The 18,876-nt window shown below is 39.6% G+C and overlaps 1 protein-coding gene across 2 annotated transcripts in view; it reads left to right on the forward strand.

The window, feature by feature from the left end:
• LOC126830340 (transmembrane protein 272) overlaps window positions 1-18,876 on the forward strand; it is a 138,086-nt gene that overhangs the window by 39,949 nt on the left and 79,261 nt on the right. Inside the window, exon 1 of one of the 2 annotated variants that reach the window (XM_050560715.2) lies at window positions 4,548-5,118. The exons of the other annotated variant lie outside the window; for it this stretch is intronic. Coding sequence (XP_050416672.1) covers window positions 4,858-5,118 — 261 coding nt within the window. The 5' untranslated portion in view covers window positions 4,548-4,857. Of the gene's footprint in view, window positions 1-4,547; window positions 5,119-18,876 lie in introns of those variants that run through there. 2 annotated transcript variants of the gene reach the window in all.

Below are 18,876 nucleotides of genomic sequence, written 5' to 3' on the forward strand. Positions count from 1 at the left end.
AATGACATGGAATGGGGTTAAATGTCCTACTGTTCTGCTCCAACTGGGCTAAAAAAAAGACGGGAATACGCCACAGTGTGCTATGGGGGAAATGTTTCCCAGACAGTGGAGCTACGGCCTACTCTTATATCGAATTCCAACTGCCAAGGGATATTTTACGTGCACGCAAGTGTGTACACAGGACGTCAGTTTTTTCGTCTCATCCGAACGACTGTGCGTTGTCCCTTGCCAAGGCCATTCGTCCTACACAAATGACAAGGGCGAACCACGACAGAAAATCCCAATGAACTTTCTCGGCCAATGCAGGGATCGAACACGGGAGCTCCAGGTTAGAGAGCCAGTGTCTTACCCACTTAGCCACCGCGACACTAACAGCGCGACTAGGAGATAGGAAAGTATAACTGTTTTAAATAAATGAAATGAAATGAAATGGGGTTTAACGTCCTACTGTTCTGCTCCTATACTGGGCTAATGAAGACGGGCATACGCCATATAGTGTGCTATGAGGGAAATTTTGCCCGGGCAGCGGCACTATCGCCTACTCTTATATCGAATTCCAACTACCAAGGGGACTTTTACGTGCATTCCAATGTATACACGGGTCCTCGGTAAAGGAAATAATTATGAATAAAAGAAAGAAGATTGAATCACTATTATATTGTTAGTGTTTACCCCGGATGTATAGAACAGAAATAAAAATGAATAGAAATGAAATGGGGTTTAATGTCCTACTGTTCTGCTCTGAACTGGGCTACTGAAGACGGGCATACGTCATACAGTGTCCTATGAGGGAAATTTTGCCCGGACAGCGGCACTACAATTACAAGTGTCAAGAGATCTTTTACGTGCACGCCAATGAAATGGGGTTTAACGTCCTACTGTTCTGCTCTGAACTGGGCTAATGAAGACGGGCATACGCCATACAGTGTGCTATGAGGGAAATTTTGCCCGGACAGCGGCACCACAATTGCAACTGTCAAGAGATCTTTACGTGCACGCCAATGTGTACACGGGACCTCAGATTTTCCTCCTTGTCAAGCCATCCGTCCTGCATAGCGGACAAGGAGGAACCACACCGGAAAATCTGGATGAACTTTCTCGGCCAATGCAGGGATCGAACACCCGACGTCTTGCCCACTTAGCCACCGTGATCCCCCTATAGAACAGACAATAAGTTAATAAGGAAATACTAGAAACTGATATTTGATTAAAGACACATTATGTATGGGATAAATCTTCCTATTGCAGGTCCTTTTCTGGCTTCAAATGTTATATAATTTATTATTTAGACATTTATGCACATAATCAACTCTCTAGGGTATCCGATGCTGAGATCTAAATGGATTTTAGCACCCTTAAGATTTCAAAAAAAACCCCAATAAAATGGATAATCGAGCCTTGGTCTCGGTGGTCAAGTACCGTTGCTTCGATAATAAACGATCTTCGCTACTTCTTCAAACTTATAACTTCGCGTAAAATAAATTATTTTGAATGAAATTTTCAATATATTCATTTTTCATTATCTATTTTAAACAATTATTGTAGCACGAACGGTCAGCTCTCTATCTAAATCATATACAATGCATCTTTTAGAACACCGGCAGTCTTAAAAAGAAGAAAATGAAAATAGATTAACCAAGCCATGTCATTATAAGACAGTAGAACGGAAATGCTAAAAAAAATGATATTTATCCTCCATTACGATCGATAAACCATAATAATTTTATTCATCTATAGCCCACTAATCCGACTTTTGTTATTCATAACCCACCGATGACGCTACACAATATCAAAATACCAGGATTATTATATACATTATTGTCAAGGATTATAGAAACAATAGTACTGACTAAAATGAAAAGGAAATGAAATCAAATGGGAGTTGAAAGTCCTACTTGAATGTATCAACCGGGTTATTGATGACGGGCATATGGCATGCAGAGTGCTATGAGGGGATTTTTGCCAGGACAGTTTCGTATTCCAACTGTCAAAGATTCTTTTATGTGCACGCCAATATTTCCTCCCATCCTATTACATGTAGGGATGTTTTGTCCGGACAGCGCCGCTACTGTCTACTATTATTTCGAATTATATCTTGGGACAAGTTGGCGTGCTTGCAAAATACTCCTTGTCAGTTGGAATTCGATGAAGAGACGGCGAACACGCCACTGTCCGGACAACTGCGCAACCTACGACCATATTCGTTTGTCGGTTCAGGAAAGTAGGACGTCAAACCTCTTTTCATGTTATTTGATTTGATTACATTTAATCGGTTGATATAACGCGAGAAAGTACAAACTGCGCCCCGCAAGCGACGGTGACAGTACAGATCAATACATGATTTACGCTTTAAACGACATCGACTGATTTGATTCCGGTCACTTGGGCTAAATGTATAAATGATGATAATCTTTTAATTAAGATCACCGTAGATAAGACTGTATCATATTTCTCCGGTAACCTTAAAAACTAAAAATTGAAAATGGATTGACAAATGCTTGCCATAGAAGTCAAAAGCCACCGGCTATTAACATCGACAGATTTTATTCTGGTGACTTGGGCTAAATGTAAAAATGATTATGAACTTTTAATTAAAAACCACCGCAGATACATTGTATTGAACTTCTCCGGTAACCTTAAAAACTAGGAATTGAAAATGGATGTCATAAACAACAAAAATCAATCGACTGGTTATTGACTTCGATAACTAACAGTTTTCCGTTCAAATGGAATTGATAACCTCATCGATAAACTGGAGTTAATCACTTTGTGGTTTTCGTCTCTGACGGCCACCACAAGTATTATGGCTATTAAATATCTTTACGGTTATGTTCCTGCCCTTTACCAAATTACTACGCCTTACAGATTACTTTGGTCTATTCATTTTACTGACAGGAAGTAATACGGTTTACGACAGGAAGTTATTTGTGCAATGTCGTTATCTTGTACGAAGCTTATTAGAGTCTGGCACATCTCTGTGTTTCTTTTGTTAACCAACCTTTAGCCAGCAAATGAGAATCAAATAGCCTGTTTGTGCGCCAATTGTCTCTTCCTTTTACAACGTTTTTGTGTTTATGTTTTAAAACCCTCTAAGCCAAACATGTAGCTCGTCTTTATTGGTTTCCTAGAGCAAGTCATTCGTCCCAATGAACTCATTCAGCTCAACAGAAGAAGATCTCTCACGAATCTCTGTGCACTTTTTTTCTTGGGTTAGTGTGAGAAGTTTCAAATGGATTTGATGATTCAGTGGGAAGTGTATTCATGGAATGTTTTTAAAAAGTTCTTTCGATTAATTAAAAGACATCAGTAATGTGAACTAATGAATTATTCGTTTTTATTAGAAATACGTACAAACTAAAGGATAAGTGGTGTCACGAATTCACTGAAAATGTCGTGGAACATTGCAAAGGGGACGTAGTAACTTTTTCAGATCCAGTCGATTAATTGACATCAATAATGTGAACTAAATGAATTATCGTTTTTTTTAGTAGAAATACGTATAAACTAAAAGATAAGTGGCCTTACGAATTAACAGAAAATGCTGTGTTACGTTGCTAAGGGGACGCCCTAACATTAAGCTACCTCAAGCGGATTTTTAAATAGAACAAAGCAATCGATTATTCCACCTAGAATGAAAATGGATTTTATGTTCTTATTTATTTTTTTTTTAAAAAAATACACATTTCGTTTACACGATTTCCTATAAATTACCTACGTGGCCTAACTGGTACGTCTGTACATAGCTTATTAGTAATTAAATAATACATACCATCGATCATAAAAGATGAAATTTAATCTCAAATGCCGAACGTCGACGCAAATAAATCTCCAGGTAAAATAAATTTCCTGACTTCAACAATCGTTATGTTATTTTGTACACGATTTGTTTCTGACAAAAACTTCTCACATTTCGATTAATTAAGAAAGTCAGGCAATTTGTTATTTTCTATTCGTGGCTTGTTAGATATCAAAACCATTATTTCTTGTGTTTAATATATCGCCTGGCTAAAGAAACAAATTGTCTAAGTCATTCCTGAAAATATATACGGTCCATATAACTGGTTATACATGTAGTTTAAATCGCAGTGACTGCCCGGACTGGTGGGATATATGGCAAAAAGACAATATTCCGGAGCTCAAATGATATAAAGAGTGCATTTGAGTGTTTAAAAATCTTTTTAAAGTGAGTTTAAAATGGCTGTCAAGTGAGAAATATTACAAGAGAACGTACTAATAGACTCAGATCATTTGAGGCTTGGAACCTAATTTCTCTCAGAATTGTTTTTGACCTTTGCAAAATGTGTTTAAAATTACTGTCTTGCGAGAAATATTACAAGAGGGCGTCCTGAAAGCTTCATAATGCATTTGAGGCTGCTTGAAACATAATTTCTGTCCGCAATATATTGTATCTTTTGTAAAATGTGTTTAAAATGACAAACAGTATTTGTGTTAGCTAGACGATACCACGATACACGGAGATTACATGTAGACGACTTTTTCTATCCAGACTTCTGTTTGATTTCCACGCCTGGCAGGCTGTAACGCATTCCGCCACTTCCGTATCGAGTCGGTTGTTCATCAACAATGGATTCCATTAACGGCGAAGCTTATTAAATAGAGCGTGGTTAATTTTACTGGATTTTAATCTACAACCAAAATGCATGTGCGCGTTTTTAATGTGTTGTAAATCGACTCGAAAGACTACTATGGATTCACAGAACATTATTTATTGTTTTTGGTGACATAAACGACGAGGGAGAATTTACATCGATACTTTCACAACGAAAAGCATCATTAACAAAAGGAATCACATAACTTTATTTGGAATTTATAAATTATAACATTTTATTCGAGGAAATGATCACGAGAAAACCAACAATACGTAAAACTAGACGACGGTCTGGTAGCCGTTCTGCGCTCCGTCGTTGTTCAGCGCCCACCTTACTGCGACCTGCACCAGTCCGGAACCTGTGTCGTTCTGACACAAACATAGCTTGTCGTTTTTATACAGAATCCAACGAATTAGCTTATCGTACGACTACTGTCGATAATTTCTTCAATATGTCAAATGTCAGTCCGGGTGAATTTAAAGCATCCCTGAATCTGAAGACGTCCGTGGTAAGTTAATGATTTCTTATTGTAACTGATTTCTCTATACGTTAATTATATTATTTTGTCTTAATTGAATTCGGATCGTTCTGATGGGACGAAAAACTGAGGTCCCATGTACACATTGACATTTGAAATTCGAAATAAGAGCTATAGGCCGTAGCGCCACTGCCCCGGCACAACTTCCCTCGTAGCACTCTGCGCATGCCCGTCTTCACTATCCCAGTCGGGGCAGAACAGTAGGGCGTTAAAGTAAACCACATTTCATTTTATTTTTATTTCCATTAAAACAGAAATCAGTTAATATCCATGTAAACGGCGCCACGGTGGCTCGGCATTAAGATGGTGACCTAGTTCCCATGAATTCCCGGGTTCGATCCGAGTGTTGGCTGATAAAGTTCCTCTGGTTTACCGACAATGTTATATCTGTATGTGTTTGGCAACTGTCGACACTGGAACAGAGATAAAATGAAAGGAAATGGAGTTTTATAATGTCCTACTGTTTGTTCTGCACCAACCGGGCTATGATGGACATTTTGTCCGGACAGGGTCGTTTCTATGTACTCTGTGTCTAATTCAAACTGTCACGCCAACGTGTAAGCCAACACGTCACGGGTTTATGGTCCTTGCCTTTGCGAAAGAGGAGCCAAGCTTAAATACTGGAGAAACTTTGTATGTCAACAAATCCGGTACCACCGACACTATAAAGCGAATAGACTGTTTTGCCCCGACAGTGTGCTATAAGGGAAATTTTGCCGGACAGTGGCACTACGGCCTGCTGCCAGGGGATCTTTGATATGCACATTCTAGTCATTTGGATGCGATGAAAATCGGAGTTCCCGTCGCATCCGAACGACTATACGTTGTGGCTTACATGGCCCTCTGTCCTGCACCACTGACAAGGGGGACCCACACCGGAAAATCCCGATGAACTTTCTTGGCCAATACAGGGATCGAACACGCGACCTCCAGATTAGCGCGCCAAATTCTTACCCACTGAGCCAACTTGGCTCCCATAAATCGAAAAAAACAACCCACAATACCATATTTTATTCATACCATCCGAACGACTATACGTTGTCCCTTGTCAGACCCTCAGTCCTGCACCACTAACAGGGGGAACCCCACCGCAAAATCCAGATGAACTTTCCGAACGACTAAACTTTGTCCCTTGTCAGGCCCTAAGACCTGTATCACTGACAAAGGGACCACACCGGGAAATCCTGAAGAACGTTCTCGTACAACATCAAGATCGAACCGGAGACTCCAGACTAGCGAGCCAACGTCGTACTCATTGAGCCACCACGGTTCCCATGGCGACGCATTGAGCCACCACGGTTCCCATGGCGACGCGAAAACGTGCCTCTATAGTGTACTTTTAAAATATAAATGGAGAATTATGGCGGCATCGCAGCAAGTTAAATTGTGTCATTATATCAAAAATCGAAGTCTTGTCATTTCATGAGCTTGAATTGGCGGAACATTAGAGATGTGTTATGAAAGATTTAGATAAAGCGCTGACATAGATAATGAAAAGGAATATAAATATATTGAAAATTCAGCCAAAATTCGTAATTATGAGCGCGGTGACGATATTTGAAGATTAGCGTAGTCTCGATTGCTACCTTCCTTACGGGAAATAAGCAAAATCTCGATCATCCATTTTGAAATGATATTATTAAATGGCGATCATAATTCAATCCATGACAAATCACAACGGTCTATAGAGTTGATAATAAGATTTTCATGTGAATAAATGTCTAAATAATAATTTATATAACATTTGAAGCCAAAATAACTGAAATGGTGTTTAACGTCCTACTGTTTTGCTAATGAAGACGGGCATACGCCATACAATGTGCTATGAGATAATTGTTCCTGGACAGCGGAGCTACGACCTACTCTTATTTCAAATTTCAATTGTCAAGGGTCCTTTTACGTGCACGCCAATGTGTAAACGGGACCTCGTTTTTTTGCCCTTCCGAATGACTATACGTTGTTTATTACCAGGTCTTCCGTCCTACCCCACACCACTGACAAGGGGAAGCCATGCCGGAAGATCCCGGTGAGCTTTCTCGGTCATCACAGGGATTGAACACGGGATCTCCATGTTAGCGAGCCAATATCTTACCCCCTGGGTGGCCGCTTCTAGACCACTTCTAAAGATACGCATACTTTTTTGAAGAGCATCACCCCAAGAACAAAACGAAGACAAAAATATGCATGTATATGGGACAAGTTCCCAGTTTAAAAAGACATTTTCTTTATTTTCTGTGACAAACTGCTGATAATTTACACACTACGTTGACCATAATTTAAAAGGAATTTTTAGCCGTTCAATTACGACAACAGCGGTTACATCAGAGGAAATCATATTAAGAATAATCTCAGAACTAATTTATCTTCAACCCGATTTCACGTTTTCAATTTGTTCCGGTAATTAATGAACTGTCTGAAGACGTTTCAGAGTAAGAACATCACAATTAGTTCGGTTGGTCGAATGTGATTATCATCTATGCACGGCATGAGAGGCGGCGAACTTTCTACAGGAATGACTGGTATATTGTTTGTTGGACCTTTAGTGATCTTTTAATATCGACATACGTGGCCATTATCTCGGTGGAAATGTCAAATATCATTATAAATAAGATAATTGTAAAGATTTATCAAGTTTTAAAACCATTAATATTGTTTAAATGACAATAATTTGTTGTGGTTTTGTCGTTAAATGAACGGCCTCGACAAAGAAGAAAATGTCATTTTAAAAAACAACATTTCACGTTAAATTACTGTAATTTTGTGTCGTTCGTTTCAAACAAGTTGAACGACACAAAATGACATTTTGTAAATAAAATGTCACCGCGGTACAGAACGCCTTTGTGGCTCATAGAGTATGGTACTGGCTCACTAATCAGGTGGTTCCGGGTTCAGTCCCGAACAAGTTTCTAGCCTAACAGACCCCTCATCCTCCATCCACTGTCCATGTTTTGTATTTAGTCAACAGTTGATCTTTTTTACCTTCTAAACAGTATTTGTAAATGAAATGGTGTTTAACGTCATTATGGGAGATTAGATAAAGAGTTGACTGTCCCCGCTATAATAGTTAAAAAAATAGATAACATAAATGGAATATGTTGAATTTTAAGCCTAGCCTCGATCATCATTACTAAAGTATGTACAATTAAAACCGTAGTCTCGATTGTCCAGTTTTGGATTTAATCATCAATGATCTTTGAGCAGCAGATCGGATTCAAATCCATTAAAAATCCGACACATAAGATGGTATCGAGGGTTGATTATGATTTGGATAAGTTAATAAATGTCTAAATAATAGTTTATATAATATTTCAGGCCTAAAGAAGTCCTTCAATGGCTAGATTTAGCTCTATTTCTAGGTGCCAAAGAATGGCGTTTTAGCTTCTTTAAACATACATTATGCAAGAGCTAAATCTGCCTATTGCAGGTCTTTCTTTACGCCTGAAATGTTATCTAAATTATTTAGCGGATTGGAATACATTTTGTGAAGGATAATTAAACGTAAAAATGGACAATCGAGACTTCGTTTTTTTTATCGTACCGACTCTAGTAATGATGATCGAGACTAGCCTAAAATTCAAAAGCTAATATCTCGGTTCAGAGTGGAGCAATTTGACTGAAATTTTCAGAATATTCTATTTACGTTATCTATTGTTTTAAAAACTATTATAGCGAGAACTATCAACTCTTTATCTAATCTCCCATAATGTCACTTTAATGAAGACGGGTATACTCCATGCAGCGCCAAACTCACTGCGTCACTGGTGCTTATCCGTTATCTCTTCTACAAAGGGTCCCGGGTTTGATCCCTCGGGATTACCAGAGTAGTTTACCCTTGCCAGTTGTACAGCACGTTTGAAGTTCAACAAAGAGTAGACGGAAAGAATGTAAAGGTTGATGCAGATGGCCTTAAAGAGTAGGAGTCACGACGGCCTAGTGAGTAAGACGTTGGCTCGCTAGCCTGGAGGTGGCGGGATTTTCCCGCATTATTTGTCGAGAATGTGCATCGGACTTTTCCGGAGTGCCCCCCCCCCCCCATGTCAGTGGTGCAGGATGGAGAGCCTGGCAAGAAAAGCTGTCTAGTCGTCCGGGTGGGACAAAACACCGAGGTCCCGTGTACACATTGACGTGCACGTAAAAGATAAATTAGCAGTTTGAATTTTATACAAGAATAGGTCGTAGCACCGTTGTCCGGGCAAAATTTCCCTCATAGCACTGTACATGTATGTCGTATGTCCGTCTTCATTAGCAGAACAGTAGGACGTTAAACTCAATTTCATTTCATTTTCATTAAAGTAGATTTACTATTTATATGTAGTGAAACACTATGATGGTTCATTACATTCGCCATTTAATAGATATATTTAGATGTATAGGTTGGTGAAAGAAAAGTGAAAGGCTGCAGACCTTAAATGGCAGGGAATCAATTTCCCTAATAGCACACTGCATGACGTATGACGTCAGCCCGGCTTCATGAACACAGCTGGTGCTGAACTGCAGAAATATTTCATTTCACTTCTAAAGAAATACGCCGATACATTATAACAAAGACAACAGACTGGCTACAAAAATTAAAGATGTATTTATATAAGAGCTATATTATTTACATCTTCACTATTGTATAGAGGTCCCTTTTCTTGGCTTCAAATGAGAGAGAGAGAGAGAGAGAGAGAGAGAGAGAGAGAGAAATGGGGTTAACGTCCACTCGACACAAACTAAGTCATTTCGGGACTAACATATGGTTTAATTTTATTTCAATAATGTTCTTTAACAGTGGGAGGAAACCGGAGGACCCGGAGAAAACCCACGAGCTTTGACAGGCGACCCTACTCCTTGTCACGTACAACCGTGGATTCGAAACCACGCCAGATGACTCAATGACAGGTCTTATGATACAGCGCACACGTGCTAACCATTCGGCCATCCAATCCCCGGCTTCAAATGTTATATAAGTTATAGATGTTTATTGACATGGCAGGCCTATATTCAGCTTTCCAGACCCATCGGATGACCGAGATTTTGACTGGATTAAAATACAATCGCCATTTAATAATGTTATGTATAAAATGGATAGCCGAGGCCGTGTTTATATTGTAGCAATGGTACTCAACAATTCTGACTATATTCTCAAAACTTCAAATCATTATAACTTCGCTCAGAATAACAAAAAGTATCGAATCCCTATAGTTTATTTTTAAATGAGTTAATTTAAAGGAAGGGACTAAACCACTTTGATTTGGGTCAAAATTACAATTATCGATTTATTGTTAACTATTTTCAAATGGCCGGAGTTTTTAAAGGAAGGGACAAAACCATTATGATTTGGGTCAAAATTACAAGTATCGATTTATTGTCAACTATTTTCAAATGGCCAGATTTTTTTTATCGAAATCTTACAAAACACATCTTTAAATGACCATTAATTAAAAGTACTTTTTCTGTACACGTGTCGTGAAACACTTGAGGGTCCATTAGACGCGCCATTTCAGAATGGTGTTTCCCTAACATTTCCATGGATTTAATGCGTTTGACATACGGTGACCTTCAGCTAGCGTTACGCAATCCTGGTAATTTTTATTGCTATGCTTAAGAAGGTCGTCTTAAGAATAACACACATTTCTTGTACCATAAAAACAGAATATAGCTACATACGTAAACCTTGTAGGAGATTTGAATGTCAACATGGAATGATATTTACCACGAGGCAGATCTGAATGTCAGTAACCAGCAAATGAAGTTTACCTGATAATAAATGTCATCATTTCTTTTAATCTGTAAATTGTCTTGTTCTTTGATTAAATTAGTTGATAAGTAAACTTGGAGTCAGAATTATTTTCAACTTTTCTTGTGCAATCGGTTGTTCGGTGCGTATGTTCAGCTTTCCTTCTGCAATCGGTTGCTCGTTGCGCATGATGCTTACTCACTAAACAGGAGGCCGTGGGTTCCACCCCGGTATTGGCCCAAAGTATTCCACTGGATTTTCCAGCCTGATTTTAAAGTATCAAAGTTGGGAAATAGTCTTATTATAAACAATTATCTATTCCTGACTGCCGCGTGTACCAACCAGTTGTTGAGCGAGAAACTTCGTCTAGATTTTATATTCTAGTTTCCACAGACAGGACGATGGACATGACATGGCACTGCATCTAGTCAGTCGTAGTATTTGAAGGGTTCCCATGCCGTAACGCATTTAAAATACCCCTATGAGCCTGTAATACGACGGAGAGTGGGTGGAAACACCGACCCCCCCCCACCCTCATCCCATAAAGCGTAATCCTGATTTCAGTAGCATGATTGTTGCAAAATCAGAGCAACATTGAAGTGATCGGATATATTAGTCGGGCATGGATAATGGATTTTACCAACTTTTCATCCAAAATATTTTCTAAAAAAGGCAGAAATGCTGTTGCCTGGACAAAATTTCCTTCGAGTTGGCATGCACGTGCAATAGCAATCGGCGGTTGAAAGCATCAAGATCAGATGATCGCTTGCATAATATGAGGACGTTTATTCCAATGTCCTTTTGCCAAATATAATGTCTTGGTATATTTTGCTTTGACCATCTATGTGAAATATTTGTTTTAAATCAGAGCAAATTTTAAAATGTAGTGAATATGTCCAGATCGTCGACATTGACTAATTAGTCAATGATTTTTCTAGTAATAACAGCCTTTTCTTTCATGTCGATTGTCGTATGAGGAATGTTTGGTTGCTATGGTAACCACTATAAACAAATCTCTAATCTACCGTTGTTAGTTCTTTAAAAGGCATCAAGCATCATATTGGTGGTTGTGGTCATATTTATATATACATTATACTCGTATATCATTTGTGGTTTTTATCCGAATATTAATTTTAAGAATATACAGGTCAGAGATAAAAACATATATTTTGAAACAATTGAATTTTCTCTGCTAGGTCTTTTCTTGTCATGTTATTTATCGTGAATGTTTCTTCAGTTTGTTCTGAATAAATGGAATCAGTGTTTAAAGTAGGCTCGAAAGAGAGAGAGAGAGAGAGAGAGAGAGAGAGGGGGGGGGTACCTGCTCTCAGCACAAGCCAAATAGGGAGTATGTCATTTCGAGATGCAATTTTATTTCAATAATAAGACCCGGGAAACACCCACGAGATTGCAAAGTCGACCCTATTCCTTGCCATGTACAAGTTTACGTCGAAACCACATAACGGGCCTCAATGACACACCTTAAGATATTAGACCACTCCACACCCAAGTATGACCGAATCTAGATAAGTTGTACATTTGCATTTAAACGTTCCCTGATCCCCAAAACTATTGTTTTATTTAAAACAACTGGTTGCCATTCAAGATACGCCCACATTTTGTAAGAGATGCCAATATCGAACGGATCCGGGAGATAAACTGTGCGTATAAAAACGAAACAGGTATGATTGATGGTTAAACACACACCTGGACTCATTTACCCTAAGTAGTTTATTTCCCAGACGACGATTGGTTAAATCACTGTCTAGCAGAGAACGATGTCAATCAGTTACTAAGAGGTTATAAGACGATCATTTGTAAATGTTGTAATAATGCCGATCTTGGTCGTTACGATAATTAATGTGTGTCTTAATCGCATGATTTGGGAGCTTAATTTTGGACAGACATTGTCTGGGTTTTCTTTCTTTCCTTCACTCTATGTACTGTAAGGCACTGACTAGCTATGCAGGATACCAGGACTTCAATCCTGGTGTTAAACTTGTCAATGGTTCAGTTAGGGAGGCTGCCAAGGAGAAAGAGAGATAGAGAAATGGGGTTTAATGTCCACTCGACACAAACTAGGTCATTTCGGGACTAATATACGGTTCAATTTTATTTCAATAATTCGTTTTCAAGTAGGGGTCTTTAGCAGTAGGGGGAAACCAGAGGTCTCGACTTGGACAGGCGATCGCTCCTTGTCACGTTCAAGTCGGGAATCGAAACTACGTCACTTGACTCAAATACAGACCTTGTGAGTTCAAGCGCACGCGTTAAACCACTAGACCCACAAACCCCGCCCACCAAGGAAGATGGGAAGAACAATGAAGTACCGTGTACACGTTGGCGGGCACGTAAAATAATCCTTGACAGTGTCCTGGGCCCTTTTTCACGAAAACTTAAACTAAGATACAATCAAAATTTTAAGAAATACTGCAATTCGATTGGCTGACCAGTAAAATCAATTTGCATATTGGTCAGCCAATCGAATTGCAGTATTTCTTAAAATTTCGATTGTATCTTAGTTTAGGTTTTCGTGAATAAGGGCCTAGGCAAAATGTCCCACATGGGCACACTGCATGAAGTATGCCCGGCATGTTGCAGAATCCCATTTCACTTCATGTCCTTTACCCTATGTTGGTCTTGTGGTATTCTTTCAAAAGCTAGTGTTTGTTGTGTGTGTAGTGCTATTGTCCTTCAGCCATTATCACGGGGATATTCCTCTTAAACAACAGTTTAATCCAGGTCTCGAAAATATCGATTTTATGATAGAAATGATATATAATGAACTATTTCATTACTCAATCAGACGGTAGAACTGATTGATGCCACGTGTTCAGAATCTCATAGTGGCCATTATTTTATGTCTAATAATCGAAATAAACGAAGGATATTCAACTTCATTGCGGATACGGAATCACGAAGTCAGTTTCGTTACTGAAGCCGTTCTTTTAATCTTATTTGTCTCGCGTTCTCTCCTGGGGATGGCAAGTTCCTCGGGATTTTCCGGCGTGGTCCCCCCACTCACATTGTCAGTGATGGATGGAGCTATATAATTCCAGTGTACATTGATTATTTATTTCTAAAATGTAAATACATGTATCTATATCTGACAGGGAGAGGGGTTTAATATAGGCTATACCTGTTCCCCAATCCCTATTAAGATACAATCTGAATAAAAATATTGCTTTAAAAAAGGTGGGGGGGGGGCACAAGGAACTGTCTCTAATTCACACAAAGCATCGATAGCTTGTGAACACGATAACGCGCGCGTAAAATAAATAACTCTTGACATTTGGCCCGTCTTCATTAGCTCAGTTTAGGAGCAGAACAGTAGGACGTTAAACCCCATTTCTTTTTATTTTGACATTTGGAATTCGGAATGGTGTTTAAAGTCTAAAAGTGTTCTGCACTAATTGTGCTAACTGGGGCGGGCTTACCGGACAAGTAGGCTAGAAACTTTGTTGGCCAACAATATTATAGGCGCAAGGGACAAGGGGCATATTATTGTGATTATTGCATGACAGAAAGCACGTTTCGTCAATTCTGCTTGACTGCAATTTCATCATCTGTTGGACAGGAACAGTTGGAGATCAGATGTCATGTCTATTGTACATCAACATCACTCTAAAGTTCAAAACCGAAGTATCGTTATGCCAATCAATGTAATACTTTCTTAGTTGCCATGGCGACGCAGGGGTCCCGTTTTGTAAAATATTTTATTTCCTCGAAATTTGAAACAGGAAGTGTTTATATTGTATTGTTGAACCTAACAGTTTAATAATTTGTTAGTTGGCATGGTGACATAGGAGCCAGTTTCTGTTTTTTTCTTTTGTAAAAAAGAACATAATTATTTAATTTTACCATATTTCCTTGTGAAGATTAGAACACGTTCGTCTACATCAATAAAGACATCCAGAAAACCTAGCCTCTAGACATATTTTAATCATTAACTAAAGATATATTTCGTCTTTAAATGATGTAAGTTTTTATAGCATACTTACCGAATGGATGATCTACTTACAGTTTCTTTATTTACCATAGCAACTCTGTAATTAAGAATATTTCAACCTCTTTTATAAAGAAGGAAAGAAGCATGCTTAGCAACATAATACATTTTTTCATAGTAAAGATTGTAAATACTGTATAATCTCCAGAAGCTTAAGCGGATTTTAAAACATAAATAAAGAATAATATCATATTGAAATGAAATGGGGCTTAACGTCGTACTGTTATGCACCAACCAGGCTAATGAAGAAACGCATACCTCATGCTGTGTCGATTGAGGGGAATTTTGACCGGACAGTGGCGTTTGCTCCTACTTATTGTCCATTTTCAAAGAGGTATTATGGGAGTCTGGAAAGTCTCGTTCTATTGGGGGAAAGTCGCCCTACTTCTGATGAGGACTTGGAAATACGACTGCTTCTGTTGAGAGCTTGGAAAGTCACGGACATTTGATGTTCTGATGGGCGCTTGGAAAGACTCCTTCTTCTGATGAAAGCTTAGAAAGACACCGTCATCTGTTGGGGGCTTGAAAAATCACAGTCTTCTGATGGGGGCTTGGGAAAACTCCTTCGTTTAATGGGGGCTTTCAAAGACTGCTTCTTCTGATGGGAGCTTGGAAAGACACTTTCTTCTGCTGGGAGCTTAAAACGTTACAGTATTCTGATGGGGCTTTGGAAAAACTCATTCATCTTATGGTGGCTTTCAAAAACTCCATCTACTGATGGGCGCTTGGAAATTCGTTTTCATTTGATGGGAGCTTGGCATATCACCATCTTCTGATGGCGGCTTGGAAAGTCGCCTTCCTCTGATGGGGCTTGGAAAGACTCCTTCTTCTAATGGGGACCTGGTAAGTCTCCTTCTGTTGCGAGCTTGAACAGACTCATTCTTCTGATGGGAGCTTGGGGAGTCACAGTCTTTTGATGGGGACTTGAAAAGTCAGTCTTCGGATGGGAGCTTGGAATGACACCTTCTTCTGTCGGGGGCTTGGAAAGTCACCGACTTTTGATGGAAGCTTGGAAAGACTCATTCTTCTGGTGGAAGCTTGGAAAGTTACAGTCTTCTGATGGGGGCTTGGAAAGTCGCTTTCGTCTGGTGGGAGTTTGGAAAGTCTCCTTCTTCTTATGGGCACTTGGAAAGACTCCTTTCTCTATGGCGAGCTTTGAAATATTCATGTAATATGTGTGCATTTACATTCTACTTTTAAAACTTTTATTGCAATTTCTAATCTGTTACGTTCTGCGAGATGCCTTGAGCAGTCCAAAATGAATGACAGTCGCTCGCGTCTGGGTCTTCCAGTCTAAATAGGAAGAACAGTTTACTGATATTTGGCTGTTCACTATGTCTTAAATATTTGTTATCGGGAGCCCATATTTGCACGGTAAAATAAAACCTCCCTGCTGATTGGAATGGACCGATAACTTGTGTTTGTAATGTCGAGGAGTCTGGATAATATTGAATTAGAGCTTTACGCCCTTCAAGCTTAATATAGAAAAGAGTAAAAAAAAAACCAACGGCCCAAAGTGGTTCACAGCAAATTCATCGTAAATGAACCGGAATCTGTATTTTGGGTCGTGCTTTTATGTTGTAAATGTCAAACTGTAATCATTAGTGCAACTTGTAATAAACTTTCTCTGACTAGATCATTGATTCCTGATCAGTCTTCCTGAAAATACAAATAACATCTTGCCATGACAGTTATCCGCCCACACGACAAAAATACGCTGTTAAATACCTCCGTTTAAATTGTCTGATTGAAATAACTAACGTAATTTTTTTCGTTTTGATTCATTTGCTGTTTGGGAACAGGGGTGGGGTTGGGGTGGTCGGCGAGTGGCGAGCGGGCGAATGTTTTAATGCGTGCGTGTTGGATCATAAGGTCTGTCATCGAGGCAAGTGGCGTAGTACGTGACTTGGCGCAGGATCACCTGTCCAGATTCGTGGGTTTGATCCGAGTCCTCCGGTTTCCTCTCACAGCTAAAGACGGCTAATTATTGAAATAAAACTAAACCATAAGTCAGCCCAGAAATGACCTAAGTTGTGTCCAGTGGTCTTTAAGCCCCATTTCTCTCTGTGTTTGGGAAGAGCAAGGGACAGAGAAATTTAGTGTAACGTTACTAGAAATGATTACTTCCAGGGATACAACGCTTGAGGAACCTGGCGAGAGTTTATTAACGTTTATTTTCTGCATCAACCGGGCTTATTATTATGAGTGGAATTTCGCCCGGATAGTGGCGTTTTCTCCCACTCTTCGTCCCATCCCAACGACTAGACGTTGTCTACCCTCCTGCACTCTGGAAAATCGCGAGAACATTCTCGACCTACACTGGATTCGAACCCGGGACTTAGTGGTTCCGGACGAAGGACCTGTGAAGAAACGGTGTCTATTTGTTCGGATGGTACGACAAACCAAAGTCTAATGTAAACGTTGGCGTTCACTTAAAATAACCCTTAGTTAAATATTACTAGACCACTATTAGGGAAAATGTCACAGTAGATGGCCAATGACCATCTTTATTATCCTGGTTCGGTTCATAAAAGCCGGAGGGTTAAATCTCATTTCAGTTCAGTACATTTTAAGATAGAAGATTTGTCTCCCTTGAACTGTGACTGGTTTTGGATACCGCGCGTTTCTGTTCATCGAATTTTCTTCACATCATTATAGAATGAAAGTTTCAACGTCCCACTGTTCTGCTTAGAATGTGCTAATAAAGACGGGTGTGCGTTATATAGTGTGCTGTGAGGGGAATTTTGGCCTACTCTTATATCGAATTCCATCTGCCATGGTTTCTTTTATGTACACGCCAATGTGTCCACGGTCTTCGGTTCTTCGTCCTATCCGAACGACTTTCGTTGTCCCTTGGTAGACCCTCTGTGCTGCACCAGTGATAAGGGAGAGACACGTCGGAAAATGTACTTTCTCGATCAAACCGAGACCTCCTGGTTAGAGAGGGAGGGGGGATATCCGTGCGCGCTGTATCATAAGGCCTGTCATTGAGTCAACTGGCGTGGTTTCGATTTCCGGGTTGTACGTGACAAGGAGTAGGGTCGCCCGTCCAACCTCGTGGGTTTTCTCCGGATCCTCCGGTTTCTTCCCACTGCTAAAGACCCCTATACGCGCAAGCGACTTATTGAAATAAAAATGAACCATATGTTAGTCCCGAAATGACCTAGTTTGTGTCGACGTTAAACCCCATTTATCTCTCTCCCCTGGTTAGAGAGCAAACGTCTTACTCACTCAGCCACCGCGGCTCAACACCATTATAGAATGAATGGTTATAGTGTTTGATTGATGTCTTCATTATTTATTCTAATTGTTCTGTTTATCAGACATTACCATTATGATTATAATGGGTTAATCTATACTTACATATACAACAAGAATGCGATTATGTTATATTTGGCATCCAGCGCGAAATGCGTGGGTGCTTTTTACTCTACTCTGCCCGGAGCGCTTATGACTGGTATCGGAGAAGTGTCTGAATCCGCCGTCCCAGCGTTCAAACTTGGGCTCGAACTCCAGAAACTTGTATAGCTGACACAACGCTCTCTAAGTCTAATATACATCCTGTTAGCGGCGGACAAATATCCCGGAATCTAGCATCAACGATGAAGAAACGAGACAAATAAAACGAACGTGACACCCTTTCATTCATCGTTGTTGTTAACGCCATTGTAGTGACAAGGCTTAAATAATATATAACTACACGTACTGTTTATTGGGCATAGATTTTATATGTGTTAGTGGTGTCACGGTAGCTTAGCGAGTGGTGTATGAAGTAGGGTCTGGCAACAAAAGGCGTTATGTCTACTGTGTTTTCACTATAGATGTGTCAAGGAATAACGTCGCCTGACCAACCTCGTGGGTTTTCTCCGGTTTCCTTCCATTGCTAATTATTGAAATAAAAGTGAACAATGTTAGTCCTGAAATGACCTAGTTTGTGTTGAGTTGACTTTAAGCCCCATTTCCCTCTCTCTCTCCCTTCTACCATTAATGATCGGATAAAATG

The sequence above is a fragment of the Patella vulgata genome, chromosome 8 (genome assembly GCF_932274485.2).
Source record: "Patella vulgata chromosome 8, xgPatVulg1.2, whole genome shotgun sequence".
Lineage (NCBI taxonomy): Eukaryota > Metazoa > Mollusca > Gastropoda > Patellidae > Patella > Patella vulgata.